Below are 16648 nucleotides of genomic sequence, written 5' to 3'. Positions count from 1 at the left end.
CGGGATTATTTTATTAGTATCACATTAAATATTATGCATAAGTTGTAAAAGAAATTTCTCTAAGCCTTTAAAAACAAAACATAGTTTACCTCGATGATATCTTAAATATATTATGCTAAAACATCTATGTAACATATCCGCTAAGACATTTTTATTTAATCTTTATGTATTAATGGATAAAAACATATTTTTAATATTGTAGTATTTATAATAACAAAAATAAATACAAATTAAAAAAATATGTTTATTTAATTTGAAATAAAACACACCTGAAAAATACCAAAGGTATTAACCACCTGCTGTCTGGCAACACCGTCGAGTACAAGTGCATGCCAACAACAATGCGTGTGTTTGTTTTTCGTTTTTGTTTAAAAATCCATAAAAACGGAAAGATTGTGTCGCAGCCACAACAAAAAGAGTGCACGTGAGCGCCAGTAAACAACCACGGAAGGCAGGTGCCGGAAGCAATGAATAAAACACCAAAATCGCATTTAGTAAAAAAGTGAATCAGAATTTTTCCAGCACACATACACACACTCCAGCACGAAACCAGTTGTGTTGTTGTAAATAAGTGCAAGTGAAGCAGAAGCTGATTCGGAAAATCTAGCAAAAGAAAGGGAAGCAGAGCAGAGAAAAGTGGAAAAGTGCATCAACAGCCCCCTGATAGTCGAAACGCTTGGCTGGGTGCGCGACAGCAGAACGCCAGTCGAGCGTCAACGCTTTGGCAGCCGAAATCATTAGCCCAGCCAGTCAGAGTATAGACCCCTGTTCTGCCCCTCAACCACTGCCGTGGACGCCAATTCCGTGTGAGCGGCACAAGAAAGCAATTTTCTGGTAGCGGCGGCAATCAAGAAATAGCAATAATCGTTCTGCGAGAGACAGCGACGGACAATTAGCCGAAATGGAGCTGAAAGTTTGGGTTGAGGGCATCCAGCGGATTGTGTGTGGAGTCACAGTTAACACGACGTGCCAGGTATGTAATTGGTATTGATTTCTTCCCTCATTACCGATAATAATGATACATGTACCATCTCCATTACGGCAGGATGTGGTGTTCGCCTTGGCACATGCCACGGGCAAGGTGGGACGCTTCACGTTGATCGAGCGATGGCGCAACAACGAACGCCACTTGGCACCCAACGAGAATCCCATGAAGCTGCTCCTCAAATGGGGCGAGTATGCAAACGATGTTCAGTTCATATTGCAGAGATCGGAGAACAAAACACAGCAGCAAACGGCGCAGCAACAACAGCAGCAAAACAACAATAACAATAATAATAACAACTATGCTGTGAACACAACGAAAAAACCGCTGGGGCCAAATAACAGCAAGCCAGCGCCCACATTGCAAAAGCAAAAATCGAACGTCGAGCTCAGCTACCGTTCAAAGGAATTGAAAAAGAGTTTTGGGTGTGTTTCATTAACCTTGTTTAAAAATATATTCGTTTTTTTTTGGTTCAACCCAACTCTAGCTAACGCTGGAATGGGGCCATAGCATTTAATGTATCAAAATCCAGATAAAGACATTCTTTCTTATGTTCCCCAACTAATAAGCTTTTCGTTTCCAGGGGCTACGACGCAAAACAGTTCGACAATATCGGAATAGTGAGAGGCATTCCCCAACAGCAGCCTGCACCACCGACCTCAAAGCCTCCTGCCAGCTCTTCGCCAGTGGTTCCTACAGATCAGTCGCCGACGCAAGAAAACAACAACCTTGCGCCTCTTGTGCCAAAGCATGAGAAGTCATTATCCAATCCCCTGGATATGACCAGCACGGGCAGCACTCCACCGACCGCCGCCACCGGCTACAATGATTTCTATAACAATAACAACGGAAACCAGCATATCTACAGCCAGTTGAGCAAATCAAGCAACGAACTCCGACGTTCCAGCCCCAATGAGATGTACTACAATAACAACGCGAATGTCAACCTTAACAATAATAACAACAACTCGCCTGAGATGTACAAGCAGACACCAACGATTTCGGCCAATGGAGCTCTGGTGCCGCCGCCATATCGTGATCCACCGCCACCTAGGAATAGTCCCATGTGCCAGGGCCAACGCATGGCCATCAGTAATGCCGACACCATGTCGAACGCCTCCTCTTCGACGAATCCGTTTATAAGCGACTATGATCAGCACAGCTCTCAAATCAATATGAATAATAACAATGGCAGTCAGGCCATGGACGAGGGAGAGAACATGTTTCAGGCTACGCAGTACAACGATTTGATGCAGTTGATAAAGTTTCAGCGGGAGAAGATAACATCGCAGCAGATGGAATTGCAAAAAGTAATATTTTTTAAACAGTTTTTTAATCCAGCATTAATTTAACCTTTTTTCTTACAGTTCGATTCGGAAATAGTCTTTTTGGAAAGCAAAGAACGCGACCATGCCCATGAGTTGGAAGTAATATCTCGAGAAATCACCAAGGCAGATCAGATCTTTCGGCAGGGCAGCGAACAGCTTCAGACCCTCCAGTACGTCGAGGAGGAAAACGAATTGGTGAAGCAACAGGAAAAGACCCTCAAGTCTGAAATCGCTCTGCTTCGCTCCAAGTTGGCTAACTGTGAGACGGAACTGCTGCAATGCAAGAATAAAATGCGACTGCTGATGGATGATATAGAGATGGAGCAGCAGCAGCAACAGCAAAGCAACAGGTGAGTATCTTTGAGGTATTTTGTGGAATTTTATTGACTTTAAAACTTGTTATAGACAAACAGTGGAGCGAGACTTTCTGATGGAAATGGAACGGATACAAAGCGAGATCGACCAGGCTCTGCACAATACCGATTCTTCGAACAAAACCGCTGATAGTTTGAAGAAGGAACTGCTGATGATCGAGCACGCCATTGCCGAGAAGAAGAGGCAGGTGGAACAGTTGGTTAACGAGATGAAGGAAGTGAATCTGCAGAGCCTAACAGTGACCACCACGGAGGAGATCAAACACTTGTTGGAAGGGCCCAACAAGCAAGGCAGCAGTCGTCGAATCATCGGTTCGCCCAGGCAGCTTGAGACGGCAGTTCCCACCAGTAAAAATCCACATGGAGTTTGGGTCTAAAGGAGCTTTAGAAAACAAACATATTTTGCTAATCGTATTCCTTCGTAACAACAATTTTTGGGAACAAAATTTATGAACATATCGTTAATGCATAATGGAGTTGGCACAAAACGGATTCCATATGAATATCACAATTTTATACAGTCTTCACAAATTTACAATAATCTATGTGCTCGAGAATTGTTCTAGTAAACCTAATTTCCAACCACACTATGGATCTCTCAAAGCAATGATAAAAGATAGAAGTTTTGACACACATTTTTAAATGCACGATAACGAATTCTACACCGTTTTTATTTTTTACTTTAATGTAGTTAAAGATTCTAAAAACATTCCACTTGTTTTTTATTTTGTGTGCTATACTCTTATTTAACTTTTGTTGCTAGTCTACATGTAAACAAAAACAGTTTCCAAACCCCACATTTCGCCATTAGTTGTTACTTAAGAGGAACTATAATTGTTGCAATAATTCGAAAATAACGAAACTTGAACCGCCTTTTTAACGTTTAAGTAGTGCACTTAGTGATTTGTCTCCCACGAATAATTCATTATAGAATTCTCAATTCGAATTACACACAAAATCGTATAGTACTTAGCAATTAGCGCAGCTTTAGCAAACAATTTAGCAATGCTTTGTTGAAAATCTTCACTTCTAAAGTGCTTAGCCTTAGCCACCGAATAACGAAACATAAACCACAATGCATTAATATACAATAAATATTTTTTAGAATTAAACTCGTATAACAAAATACAAAGAATAGCTTCTGTGTATTATGATTTTAATTAGCAATATTTCGCAACTTTGATAGAAAAGGACATCAATAACACCAACCTAATGCAATTTAGTAATTATTACATTTTACTATAAACTTTAAACTATTACAAATGTTTAGACACAATTCTAATTGAACTATAATTAGCTAATAAATACATTTTATAATTTTTTCCTTTAAATCGCAAAGGGAAGATGTGTTTTAACTTTGGAGGGTATTTTCAAAAAAGTATTTAAGAATGAAAAATAATTGATTCATTATTTAGGATGTCAAGAAACAATACCACTTTCGCCACTGGGAGTTGAATCTTCAGTGTTTGTTGCGGCTAAGGATATTCGGAAGGGAATGCAAGCCGCAGCAGCTCAACGGACCCTTCCACGGCGACCACCCGAATCCTCGGAGGACACCCGAAGGGCCAACAGCGCTGCTGCTGCTCTGCCGCCTGTCTTCTGCGGAGGAAAACAAAATCAGCAACAAATGCTGTCACCAGCTTCAGTTGGCCGATGTCCGCGAAAGTGTTGGGTTGTATTTCGAGGAGTGCCTGAAAACATTCCTTTTTTTCGGCAACGCGCGCGCCGTTTTGAAGTTTTGAAAGGGTATTGCCTACTTAAGAGGGCAGTGAGTTTGGCCCAAAAAAAATAAAAGTAAAGGGAGGGATGAGCACACATTTAAATGGTCTGTTTCTCGCGTCCTATCGCACTGACACAATCTACAAAGTGGTCAAGGGAGCATCGAGTAGCCGTGGCAAAGAAAAAGGAACAAAACTGTTCCTTTTTTACGACACTTTTCCACACCAAATGCTGTTCAATTGCGATGATTGCGATAATGAGTGTCCCTGTTTCGTCTTTTGGGATCATGCATGCCACAACAATGTGCCGGGATAGCTACTTGATGACCTTTTGCGGAAATTATGATTTGTCTCCTACTGACCTTGAGCCTTCCCAGGAGGTCCTGGCACCCCCATCTCGGACTCAATTAAGCGAAATTTAATCAGCCAGAGAAGAAATGTCTTAGAAAAGGGCCCGTAAACGCCGGTCACATATTGCACTTCCATTTTGTATTTTAGTAGATTCGGCAACTTTATAACCTTGAGTTTGGCTTAATGTGTTGAATAAATTAGGAAATAAAAGCGGCTCCTTAAAAATAGAACCATATGATGGAAGCAATAATGGATTTTTTGGGACGGCTCGTAAAGAAAATTATTTACAAAATCAGCAGGACTTATTTCTCCAATTGATTAAAGTTATTTTATTTAATTAATTTTATGGTGACAGGTTTTTTATTTTTTTGTACAGAATAAAAAGACAATTGGTTTATAGTTACTATTTAATTCACATTTAAATTCTCAAGGACAGTGCTTTTAATAACTCCACATGATTTGCATATCCGTTTTTATAACAAAAAAAGCTATCTTTAGGTATCCTTGAATAACTTCAAATTTCAATGTCCATCAAATAAGACACTTTTATCCCATAAAATTAATTTCTGCAGTGCTGAAATCGAAACCCTCCAAGTGGAAAGCACTTACCATACGAAATATTAATTTTGAAACCGCCCCTCCCACTCTCCAGGATCCTTCCGCTCCATCTGCTGTGTAATCCTGGTACTTAAAACTCTTCTAAACGAGCTGGGAACATTAGCCAAATGAAGTGACAAGAAATTAAAAAAAAAAAAAAAAAAATAGACGAAGCGATATAAGAAATAATAATATAAAAACTCAATGAGTCAGCACGGCATTGGTGTTGCTGTTGTTGTTATTCGCTGGTTTCTGCGGTTGGTGGGCGACTGGAGGCGTGGCCGGAGTGGGAATTGAGCTCTGCTAATGATGAACTCGGTCAAGGAGCCAGTGCAGCCACGCTGGCCAGCTAATTAGATAAGCGAAGCTTTCGAAAACAGGACGAACTTGGCCAAACCGATAAATCGCGATGGTCTACGGAAGGAGCATCGCCGTGGGCGTCTGCCTGATGACCATTGTCCTGTTCCTGGCCGCTCTCATATTTTATTTGAGTCTCGGTAAGTGATCGACACCTTGTGATTTAAGACTTTCAAAGGATAAACATTTCCCGATACCTTAAATTCCCCAAAGAAATCAAGCTTAAATTATTAAAACCATTTAGTCAGCAAAAAAATGCATAAAAGGCAAGGAACTCCAGTTTTTATTAATATTAGTAACATTAGAAGATGGAAACATTGTTTTTATTGCGAATTAAAGTTGCAAAAGTTTATGATTTTCGCATTTATCAATCACACGACCCCCGCCAACCGATGGAAAGGCTTCCTGAAGGACAAACAAAAACCAAATCAAATTCCTAACTGCAGAATGCCCATAAATTTTATACTCAAAAGTATTTGAAAGTAATTTGTTGTATAATACGATAAAAAATACAATAGCAATAGCAAAAACAAAAACGCCTGACCATAAAAAATAAATACAAGTACGGCGAAAACTTTGTCTTGAGCGAAAAACAATTTTCGCACATCCATATTGTGTGTATAAGTGTGTATATATTTTTGTTGGCCTCCTGCTCGTTGGTATGTTGTGGTTCCTTGTTCCAGGCCAGGCCAGGCTAGGCCAGGCTTTTATCTTGTTTTACGAGTATCAATATCGAGAAATTTGCGCCGCTTTTTGCTGCTACAATATTACATTTTTTTATGCCAATTTGCGTATTGATTTGCCATACAGGCCGAGCTTGATATAGGCAAAACATGTTTGATTTATGCCATTTTGTCGCCTCGGATTCAAAGTACATGCATCACCCTGGCAAAAACCAGAAATTATTTATCTGCCAGAGAGCAGTTTTCCTGCTTAGGTTTAAATCATCCCAAGAATATGGGGATTATGGAAGAGCTGGGCAGAACAAAGCCAGCAGCGCTATGATTTGTGTTTTTTATGTGTCTCTGTCATAGACACAATGAAATTGAAATTCTTGCTAATGCACATTTGCCGGTGAACGTGTGTGCGAGAACACGACCTTCTCTAATGAAGTTATTAAGGACATATCGAGGGAAATGGTAAGGAGAGTATGCTTCAGCAGTAATGTTTCAAAGGAAATGGCATTGGGGAAACGGAAATGCATAAATATATACGAAAGCGTGTTAAACAATGTGTTCATTTTAGTTTTGACTTGAACTTCGGGGGTAACCAACACACTTTACTTATAAGCTTATCAATCCTTAAACCTCTTCAATTAAATGATCTATATGTTCTGAGTTTTTATGTCCATGTTGTCGAAAACATCCAAATATCTGTCTTCTGACGCAATCCTTTCAAATGAATTAAAACCTCCTCAAGGTGCACAGCTCTTACTCGCTCATTTGTCTAATGAACTACAATATTCCATAATCTCGTCATTTGAATTGCTCAATATACAACAGGGGCCACCCAAACAAATCGTAAAAATGATAAAATGCGAAAAGAGAATTGTCATTTCATTTTACGACAATTGCCCGAAAAAGTTGTAGGCATTCGGGCAGAAAATATTCTTTGGAAGAATTAAATCTAATAATAAGAAATCCCTGTAAAGCGCCTGTGAAATATGTTGTTAAACTTTTCTTTCTAAAATTACTTTCTTTGGCTTATTAATTCCATCCATACTATCCATTTAATTGAATCATGTACTTGGGATACTCCAAAAACATATTGTTAACAAAGCGAACCTCTCAAAAATAAGCGAAAAGATTGAGAAAACTTTTTGGACATTAAGTTTAATTGCCATGACTTGGAAAAAGCAACCAAACAATAAGCTGAAGTTCTGTGTGACAAAAAGGGAAAGGGAAACATCAAAAATCCAGTTGACATCTTGAGTTTTAAGTTTAAAGTTTGCTTGTCAGCGATTACAATAATTACTCATACGCCGCGTTGCCCCTATGAACGTAGCGATACGCGTGATAACCCCGAGGACATTTTTTATTAATTAGATTATAAATATTTAAGTTTAAATATTTGATGTCTTCTTTGTCAGGACCCTGTCCTACTGGCAGTTACTCCTGCGACAATGGCACCCTGTGCGTTCCTCAGCGACAGATATGCGACAGTCGGCCGGACTGCGCCGACAAGAGCGACGAGCACCCGGTGGAGTGCGGACTGCTCTACGGGAGCAAGGAGATGGCTGACAAGATTGTGCGTAATGCCATCGAGAAGAAGCAACAGCAGCAGCGCCTCAGCCTGTCTGGCTCCAATGCGAGCAACCTGGATCTATCACCGCGTGTGGTGCAAAGTAATCAGAGCCAAATTCTGAACCAGACTTGTGGTAAGTAGGATTAAAAGATTTTTAAACCAAGAAAGAAGGCGGTCTGGTTCTGGTTACTACCTGGATATCTATACTATAGATATCGTCACATATCCACGTCTCTGCAAATGCGGACAGGGAACCATACTCTACTGCGGTCGTTTTGCCAAACTACGGCGATTTCCCAAAATCAGTCCGGAGGTTACTAACCTGATCATCATCCGTAACAACATCACTCTGAGGGATAACTTGTTTGCTAATATCACGCGTCTTCAAAAACTGTGAGTAAGACTTTAAAATAAGGATATTGATGCCTTGTAAACAGATTTCCCTTGTTAATAGAAATTTACTGTTAAAAAATATATATTTTTTTCACTTTTTTTCCTTTTTCAGGACTCTCAAATACAACAACATATCACACGTGCCGCTGGGCAGTTTCAGTGGCCTCGAACATCTGGAGCGACTCGATGTGAGCCACAACAATATCAGCCACCTGCTGCACGGGGTATTTCACGGCCTGCATAACCTTCAGTGGCTGTTCCTGGTTAACAACCATCTACGCCAGTTTCCAATGGAGCAGCTGCGACTCATCCGCCGGCTGGAGTGGCTCGTTCTCAGCCGGAATCGTCTCACATTGCGCAACGTGCAGCTGCCGAAAATCTCCTCGCTATACGAAGTGTGAGTAAATCGAATTGGGTCGTAATACTGGCGGGGGAGCTTCTCTCCTATTTGTGAGATTAAATCCTAAAAAGGGAAGCCGGTCCCTGGACGTTCTGCTGATGTATTCAAGCGTAAAATGCTTTACACTGTCTGCCATTGTTAAAAGCAGCTACACACCCATCTCATGGGTTAGTCGCGTATTGGGTGTCCTGATGGATTGACGAGGGTCCACAGTCCTGTGCCATAAGCTCACTACTGCTAGGTGATTTAGTTAAAGACTAGCAAAACATTGTCCTGGTTGCTGTATTTATGCAGTCTGCAAGGGGTATTTGGAAGCTACAAAGTGGAGTTTGCTCAAGCTCTATGGTTACAATGTTAAAGCTATTTACTTGACTGTGTAAAATAAGCGATATATATATTTTTTGTTGAAAACAAATGCCTGACAGAATTTATATTTTTTGTCTATCTTAATCTGCTAACTAAACATTCCTCACTTGTCCACGCAAGCATAGAAAAAAGCTTAAGCTTCAGCACTGCCACTGCCTTACCCAAAAATATATAAACAAAACTAGGCCTAGCTAGGCCTTAGCTAGATTTTTTTCTTTATCCCGCCAGCCTGCTTTTATAAATTTATCTTTCCTCCTTACAGTTATTTGGATTTCAATCGAATTGAATATATTGGCGAGGAAACTTTTTCCCAATTGGATAATTTACATTTGCTGTAAGTAAAACAATCAACTTTCCCCTTAAACAAAAAGAAAAAAAGACGAAAAAGATGCCGGCAAGTGTCGAAAAATCTATTGAAATATGCCGTACTTAGATTTTATGGGGCGTATGCGTAATTTTTACTCTTCGCTGCATTTTGCTTTCGATTTGGCAGATCTTTTTTGTCTACTTGTTTACGTTGGGAGATTTATGTGGGTTACATTGTTGCTAAGAAAGTAGAAATCGGGATAGGCACATTTAAGGATGAGAAGGAGTATCGGCCATTCGCACTTCTATTGAAATGACATTGAAAACAATATCCATACCTCGACACCTTTTTCCGGCATAAAAAGGAACAACCGAATTTATGCACCAATACACATAAATTGGCACTTTTATTGTTCACGCAAACAACATATGCTAAGCAGATATTTAAAGGAGGGTAAGAAACAGGCACGCCGAAACAGAAATACCTTTCCAGATCGAAGATACTTGTTATATAACAAGGGGATTCCTTTTTCCTCCATTTCTTTTTATACTTTTCGAAGGGGGTTCCTTGGAATTTTGACGAAAAATCTAAAAAATATTTTGTTCTGGGATTTCGATACAGATTGATAGAGATTGATACAGATCTACAAATCGTTTAAGGTATTCCGCTCAATCGGATGCAAATTGGCAAAGATATAGCTATCGCTGGGGGCCATATTGTGCCTCCATGCGTTTTTAAACTTTTCGAAGGGGATCCCCTGGAATTTTGACGAAAAATCTAAAAAATATTTTGTTTTGGGATTTTAATGCAGATTGAAGGAGAATCAATCTACAAATCGTTTAAGGTATTCCGCTCGAGAATCGGATGGAAATTGGCAAAGATATAGCCATCGCTTGGGGCCATATTGTGCCTCCATGCGTTTTTAAACTTTTCGAAGGGGATCCCCTGGAATTTTGACGAAAAATCTAAAAAATATTTTGTTTTGGGATTTTAATGCAGATTGAAGGAGAATCAATCTACAAATCGTTTAAGGTATTCCGCTCGAGAATCGGATGGAAATTGGCAAAGATATAGCCATCGCTTGGGGCCATATTGTGCCTCCATGCGTTTTTAAACTTTTCGAAGGGGATCCCCTGGAATTTTGATGAAAAATCTAAAAAATATTTTGTTTTGGGATTTTAATGCAGATTGAAGGAGAATCAATCTACAAATCGTTTAAGGTATTCCGCTCGAGAATCGGATGGAAATTGGCAAAGATATAGCCATCGCTTGGGGCCATATTGTGCCTCCATGCGTTTTTAAACTTTTCGAAGGGGATCCCCTGGAATTTTGACGAAAAATCTAAAAAATATTTTGTTTTGGGATTTTAATGCAGATTGAAGGAGAATCAATCTACAAATCGTTTAAGGTATTCCGCTCGAGAATCGGATGGAAATTGGCAAAGATATAGCCATCGCTTGGGGCCATATTGTGCCTCCATGCGTTTTTAAACTTTTTGAAGGGGATCTCCTGGAATTTTGATGAAAAATCTAAAAAATATTTTGTTTTGGGATTTTAATGCAGATTGAAGGAGAATCAATCTACAAATCGTTTAAGGTATTCCGCTCGAGAATCGGATGGAAATTGGCAAAGATATAGCCATCGCTTGGGGCCATATTGTGCCTCCATGCGTTTTTAAACTTTTCGAAGGGGATCCCCTGGAATTTTGACGAAAAATCTAAAAAATATTTTGTTGTGGGATTTTGATGCATATTGAAAGAAAATCGATATATATATTTTTGTGGGTATTCCGCCCAATAATCGGATGAACATTCGAAAGAGTATTAAATAAACCAACACATTTTCGACGACAGGCTTCCAAGACAATTTGAAAACATTTGTCAGAGGCCTCCCCACATGGTGTTGTCATGCTGGAGCGTACATAATCATTAATTTATGCATCAATAGCTGACAATATAAGTCAATGGGTCGTCTGGGTACCCGACGCCTTGCTGCTAACTGAAAATAAATCAGTTACCCAAATTGCACGAACGTAAATAAATGTGTTAACCTTTACAGTGATTGGAAACGAATGGGAGCGATGAATTTCAGATGGGAAGGCAATATTTTTATAGATTACAGAGTAACAGATACTTGGTGCTTAAATTATTGTCTAGAATTCTTTATATTTAAATATTTAATAAAAATTGTATTTATGCTCTTGAATTATAGAGACCTGCAGCATAATATCATCACCCACATCCATGGACTAGCCTTTGAAAATTTAACGAATCTGCGAGACATGTAAGTATATTTTGGATTGTGGTTCGGTTAGAATGGGAATGGGTAAAACTTTTACACCGACACTAAGCATGAATTATGGCGACACCAAGCTAATTAGCATAATAATACGAATAATGCAGGGCCAGAAGTAAATGAACTCGCTCTGTGGTCAAAAAATCAGCTCAGAACAAAGGACAGGATAAGAAAATAATAATTTGGCAAAGGATTTCAACTAGCCGACGCCCCGAAGTGATTCAGGCTTTGTGATTCAAAACCATTTTCGATGAAAATAATTTCAGTTCATTAATGCGCAATTACGTATACGCCATGTTGTCGCAGTTCATGAAAAACTGAAGTTGAAAACTTTTTCGCCCTCAAACAGATAAATTAGAGCTAGGGGAAAAAGGCTAACATTCTCTTCTCTTCGGAGGAGTTTGTTCCTTTGGAAGTAAAAGATGAAAAATATTTTTTGTTGTACACATTGTAAGAAAGTTTTCCTGCCCCCGGGCAACTAATCTAACCTTTATAGTCATATGTAGTTTATGGGAAACTCTAAAGCAATCTATAAACTCAAGTCGTAAAGCCGTAAAAGAAAAATGAAACAAATTATTTAACGCTTTTGGGAAGAAATTTCATGGGCCTCGAACAACATGGTGTGCGCTTAATAATATGGAGAAAAATATAGCATTTAAAGGCATTGAGAGCTTAAGGATTGGTGGCAAATAAATTCCATTTGCTTGATCGCTTTAAGCTGTGTGGCAGAAATAAGAATTTGATGTTGCTTTCTGGCTTTCATAACCATATATCAGTGGCATATTCAATAAATGTCTCCGTCAACTCTACATCCATCGTCTAGCATCAAGCTGTGGCCTTAATAAATTTACAAACCAGCCAGCATATACATCAGCATATCAAGGATGATAACACACTCCTTCACACATCCATATTCGGGCTTGACCAGATTCAGTGTACAACACACACACATACACCACAAGAAAAAACGAATTTTGGCCAGAGCATTGTATATCTTTTGGGACAACATGAAATGCCTTTGACTTCTGGCTAACGCAGAAAGATATACGAATAAACAAACATTATTATGACCAAATAAAAATGCAAATAAATTTGTATTTTATGTGAAAACAATTTCGCCAAAGCCTTGGCCAGAAAGCAGTAGCTGTAACCAACTCTGGGCCAAGTTGTTGGCCAATAATGAAGGAGTTTATTGAAATCGACTCGGGGCGGTATCCCTCAATCGTCATTGCTTCATTAGATCGAGCTCCATCACCACCGCCATCGCCACCCAAAAACAGTGAATCCTTTACGCCTGTTGATGACACCTCCCATCTCTCACTTGGCACCTCCTTGGTAACCTTTCCGCCCCCTCGAGTGCCCCTCATCGCGCCAGATCCATGCAAATAATTTGCCCTTTGCTGGCTGGCGTGCGAGGAATTTCTCGACATTCCGACAGAGCTTGTGTGGCAAGTGTAAGACTTTTATGGCCACAGAGCGGGGAAAGAACTGCACAGAAATTCCGGTGGCAGGGGTGTCTGTGTATTTGTATCTATCAGATACGCATCTAAATGCTGCTCATGTAGCTGTCTTCCTCCAGCAATTTCTGCTGATTTGTTTTGTTTTCGGTATCCCTAGGGGTTTGGGTGGCAGCGCCACGCTGGACATAAAACAAACGAAAATATTTGAGAAATCGCTGCACTAATTTGATTCCTCGTGTCAAGCCACTGAGCCACTGACAGGTCATTACAGAGATTCTGGTACAAAGAATTGGTTTTAAAGACCTTCAAGTCCCCGCATTGTCCGGTCAACGTGGCTGTGACGTTAATTATGGTCACCCTAAGCTCCTCTCAGGCACCGCCTCCGGATTCCGGACGGACTATGCAACAAATGCCGCAGGACATCCGCAGGGCACATTGCCCCGAAAGAATTCACAATTGAAACGTGTCATTTGCAAGAGAAGCGTAAATGGTTTCATTTGGTTAACATGCTCTCTCCGTCGAAAGGGGTAAAATTGAAAAAGTATGTAATTTAGGTACAACTTGGGTAGTTTTTTTCACAAACCCTTAATATATACTTTATTAAATAATGACATGATTGGGAGAGGACCAGAATTTCGCTTTAGAAAGATTTAGAAGCAAGTTCGATAGAATAGTTACCTTTCCTTCCCTGAGCAGAGTATTCAGGGTCATGTTTGACATGAACTATACCATTGCGTTATGTTCACCGTGCTTTTTTACTTTCTGCACGTAGCGCACTAATACTACTCTGAGTGTAATTATTTGTCATATTCTTAAATGCGCACTGGCCGTTTGAATGCCGCCCATTCCTGCTGTCCTTTTGTTTGTGACGCACTTTGCATTGCCTACTTTTCTGGGACACGTGTGTGGGTGTGTGAGTGTGGGCACTGGATGTGCTCCACCATGAGCAATTGGCATTATTTGGAGCTTATTTGGGCGGCCATCAAGGGACGGCAACTTGTTGCCTGAGAATTATGTTAATTGTGCTCGTGTGTCGTGTCCTCGTCGCTGTCTGGCAGCCCCAGATATTTATGGAGTTATTAAGTACGCTGTTTATGCGGCCAGAAGCCACAGGGAAAATAATGAAGGCAGCCGCTCCGAAAGGCCTGCCCTTCAATAATTAATTAGAAATTTACATAATACCAACCAAATTTGAACGCCAGGCAGACCCATTTTTGGTGGCTCAATTTTCGGCCGAGTTAAATATTTAGTTTAAGCTTTTCCCCCAGATTCCCCACAAAAAAGGACAGGATTGTCCGGCAACTTTAGGGCCATCGAGCAATTACAAGCAATATGTGGATGTTAAGGGGCTGAAACTGGAGGGCGTGTGCATTGTCTTTGTGCGACAATCCATAAAAACAAACTGTTAACAGTTGGCGGTTGGCGCTTCGGCATTGATTGACCAGACAAGTGCAAGCAATGGAGCTCCAGCAAAGAGCTCAACGTCAGATTCAATTCCAGCCCCCAACTTCTGCATCAGCTGCAGCAGTTCCCAGGGACGTGACACGGTGGAACCGAAACATTAGTGTTATGTCCGCATATATTAGTGGCACATGTGTAAAGTCTTTTCAAGTGCCCTCGCAACCACTGTGGCACATCCTGTCTGCCATGAATGATGTGCTCCTTCGTGCCAACACACTTTGGCATAGCCAGTTGCATCTCTGTTAGCCCGCCGCCATTGATAGACAATGTTTGTGTGCTGATTTATACTCAGCCAGCTATTAAATAAGAATTTTCGTTATTATGCTCCCAAGCGGGATTTTATTATGTGACTTTCAAAAGCTGTGGCTTTAGCTTAAAGCCATGCCAGGGAGATACTTTTTTGGGCAGTTTTAAAGCGTTAACGTGTGGTGGCTTTATCAGCGCGACATGCGGGCCATTATGCGGCAACGCGGCGTATGAGTAACGTGGTATCTGCGAATAATTCTGAGACGTGTGTTTCGTTTTACAGCCGCCTCGTTGGTAATCCCATTAAGGAGTTATCTGGAGAAACATTTCTGCACAATTCCAGATTGGAAGCCCTGTAAGTATAAGCCAACTTCTTTACTTAAACATCTAATTTAAGTTATTTACTCAATTGCGCCTTCCAGGTCTCTGGCTCAAATGCCGCTTCAGGTTCACCGCAATCTTCTGGAGCCACTGAACATTTCCTTTCTGAATCTCACTGGCATCCGATATGATAACATCGACTTTAAGGCAATAAACTCTATGCGAAATCTCACATACATTGTCTTCGATCGCTTCTTCTACTGCTCGATGACGCCGAGGGTGAAGCTGTGCAGGCCCTCCACCGATGGGGTTAGCTCCTTCCAGGACTTGTTGAGCAAGCCGGTCCTCAGATACTCCACTTGGATAATGGCCGCCTTAACGATAGCTGGCAATGTGTTGGTTCTTTGGGGGCGTTTCATATACCGGGACGAGAACATGGCGGTGACGATGGTCATTCGAAACTTGGCTCTGGCTGACATGCTAATGGGTTTCTATTTGGTCACCATCGGAATACAGGACTATCGCTACAGGAATAAGTATTACCAGTAAGTTTAAATTTAAAAACATGAACTCAAATCTTATTAAATAACCACTCCTTATTCTGCAGAGTGGTTTTGGACTGGATTACCTCGTGGCAGTGCACGGTTATAGGAACCCTAGCTGTGAGTTCTTCTGAGGTTTCCATGCTAATCCTGGCCTTTATGTCGTTGGAACGCTTCCTGCTGATTGCGGACCCTTTTCGCGGCCATCGCAGCATCGGAAGCCGAGTGATGTGGCTGGCATTGCTCTGCATTTGGCTGACGGGCGTAGGATTGGCGGTCGTTCCAGTACTTCTCTGGCGCTCCAGCAGCCTGCCCTACTACGGATCCTACTCTGGCACCTGCTTTCCCCTGCACATCCACGAACCGTTTCCTCTTGGCTGGTTGTACTCTGCGTTCGTCTTTCTGGGCGTTAACCTTTTGCTCCTGGTGATGATCGCGATGTTATACACGGCTTTGCTAATCTCAATATGGAGGACACGAAGTGCCACTCCACTGACTCTCCTAGATTGCGAGTTTGCGGTGAGGTTCTTCTTCATCGTCCTGACCGACGTACTTTGCTGGGTGCCCATCATCGTGATGAAGATTTGGGTGTTCTTCAACTATAACATCTCCGACGACATCTACGCCTGGCTGGTGGTCTTTGTGATCCCCCTGAACTCAGCGGTCAATCCGATTCTGTATACCTTCACGACGCCCAAGTATCGCAACCAGGTGTTCTTGCGCGGCTGGAAAAAGATCACCTCACGAAAGCGGGCTGAGGCAGGAAACGGAAACGTGGCCACCACCACGACTGCCACCGCCACTGGCTCCTCCCATCCAGACGACTCCACGAACCTGGCCAAAGCCATGCCAATGACACTTACTCTAGCAAATTGAGGCGCGCCAAAACACATTGGCGTATTC

At 41.2% G+C, this 16648-nt stretch overlaps 2 protein-coding genes across 2 annotated transcripts; both read left to right on the top strand.

Annotated features, from left to right (window-relative positions):
- Positions 1–275: 275 nt before the first annotated feature.
- On the top strand, positions 276–3824 carry LOC6499559 (putative uncharacterized protein DDB_G0271606). The gene is made up of 5 exons (XM_001954347.4): positions 276–973; positions 1046–1410; positions 1569–2295; positions 2353–2663; positions 2719–3824. The coding sequence occupies exons 1-5, from the start codon at positions 902–904 to the stop codon at positions 3062–3064; spliced, it is 1821 nt and encodes a 606-aa protein (XP_001954383.1). The 5' UTR covers positions 276–901; the 3' UTR covers positions 3065–3824.
- A 1338-nt stretch (positions 3825–5162) lies between these two features.
- LOC6499560 (relaxin receptor 2) lies at positions 5163–16642 on the top strand. Its single transcript, XM_001954346.3, has 9 exons — positions 5163–5850; positions 7800–8087; positions 8167–8347; positions 8460–8744; positions 9376–9447; positions 11632–11703; positions 15166–15237; positions 15305–15748; positions 15811–16642. The coding sequence occupies exons 1-9, from the start codon at positions 5763–5765 to the stop codon at positions 16619–16621; spliced, it is 2313 nt and encodes a 770-aa protein (XP_001954382.1). The 5' UTR covers positions 5163–5762; the 3' UTR covers positions 16622–16642.
- Positions 16643–16648: the final 6 nt, after the last annotated feature.

Source organism: Drosophila ananassae, chromosome 2L (genome assembly GCF_017639315.1).
Source record: "Drosophila ananassae strain 14024-0371.13 chromosome 2L, ASM1763931v2, whole genome shotgun sequence".
Classification (NCBI taxonomy): Eukaryota; Metazoa; Arthropoda; class Insecta; order Diptera; family Drosophilidae; genus Drosophila; species Drosophila ananassae.
Note: the sequence above shows the minus strand (reverse complement) of the source record. Positions and strands in the feature narration are given on the sequence as shown.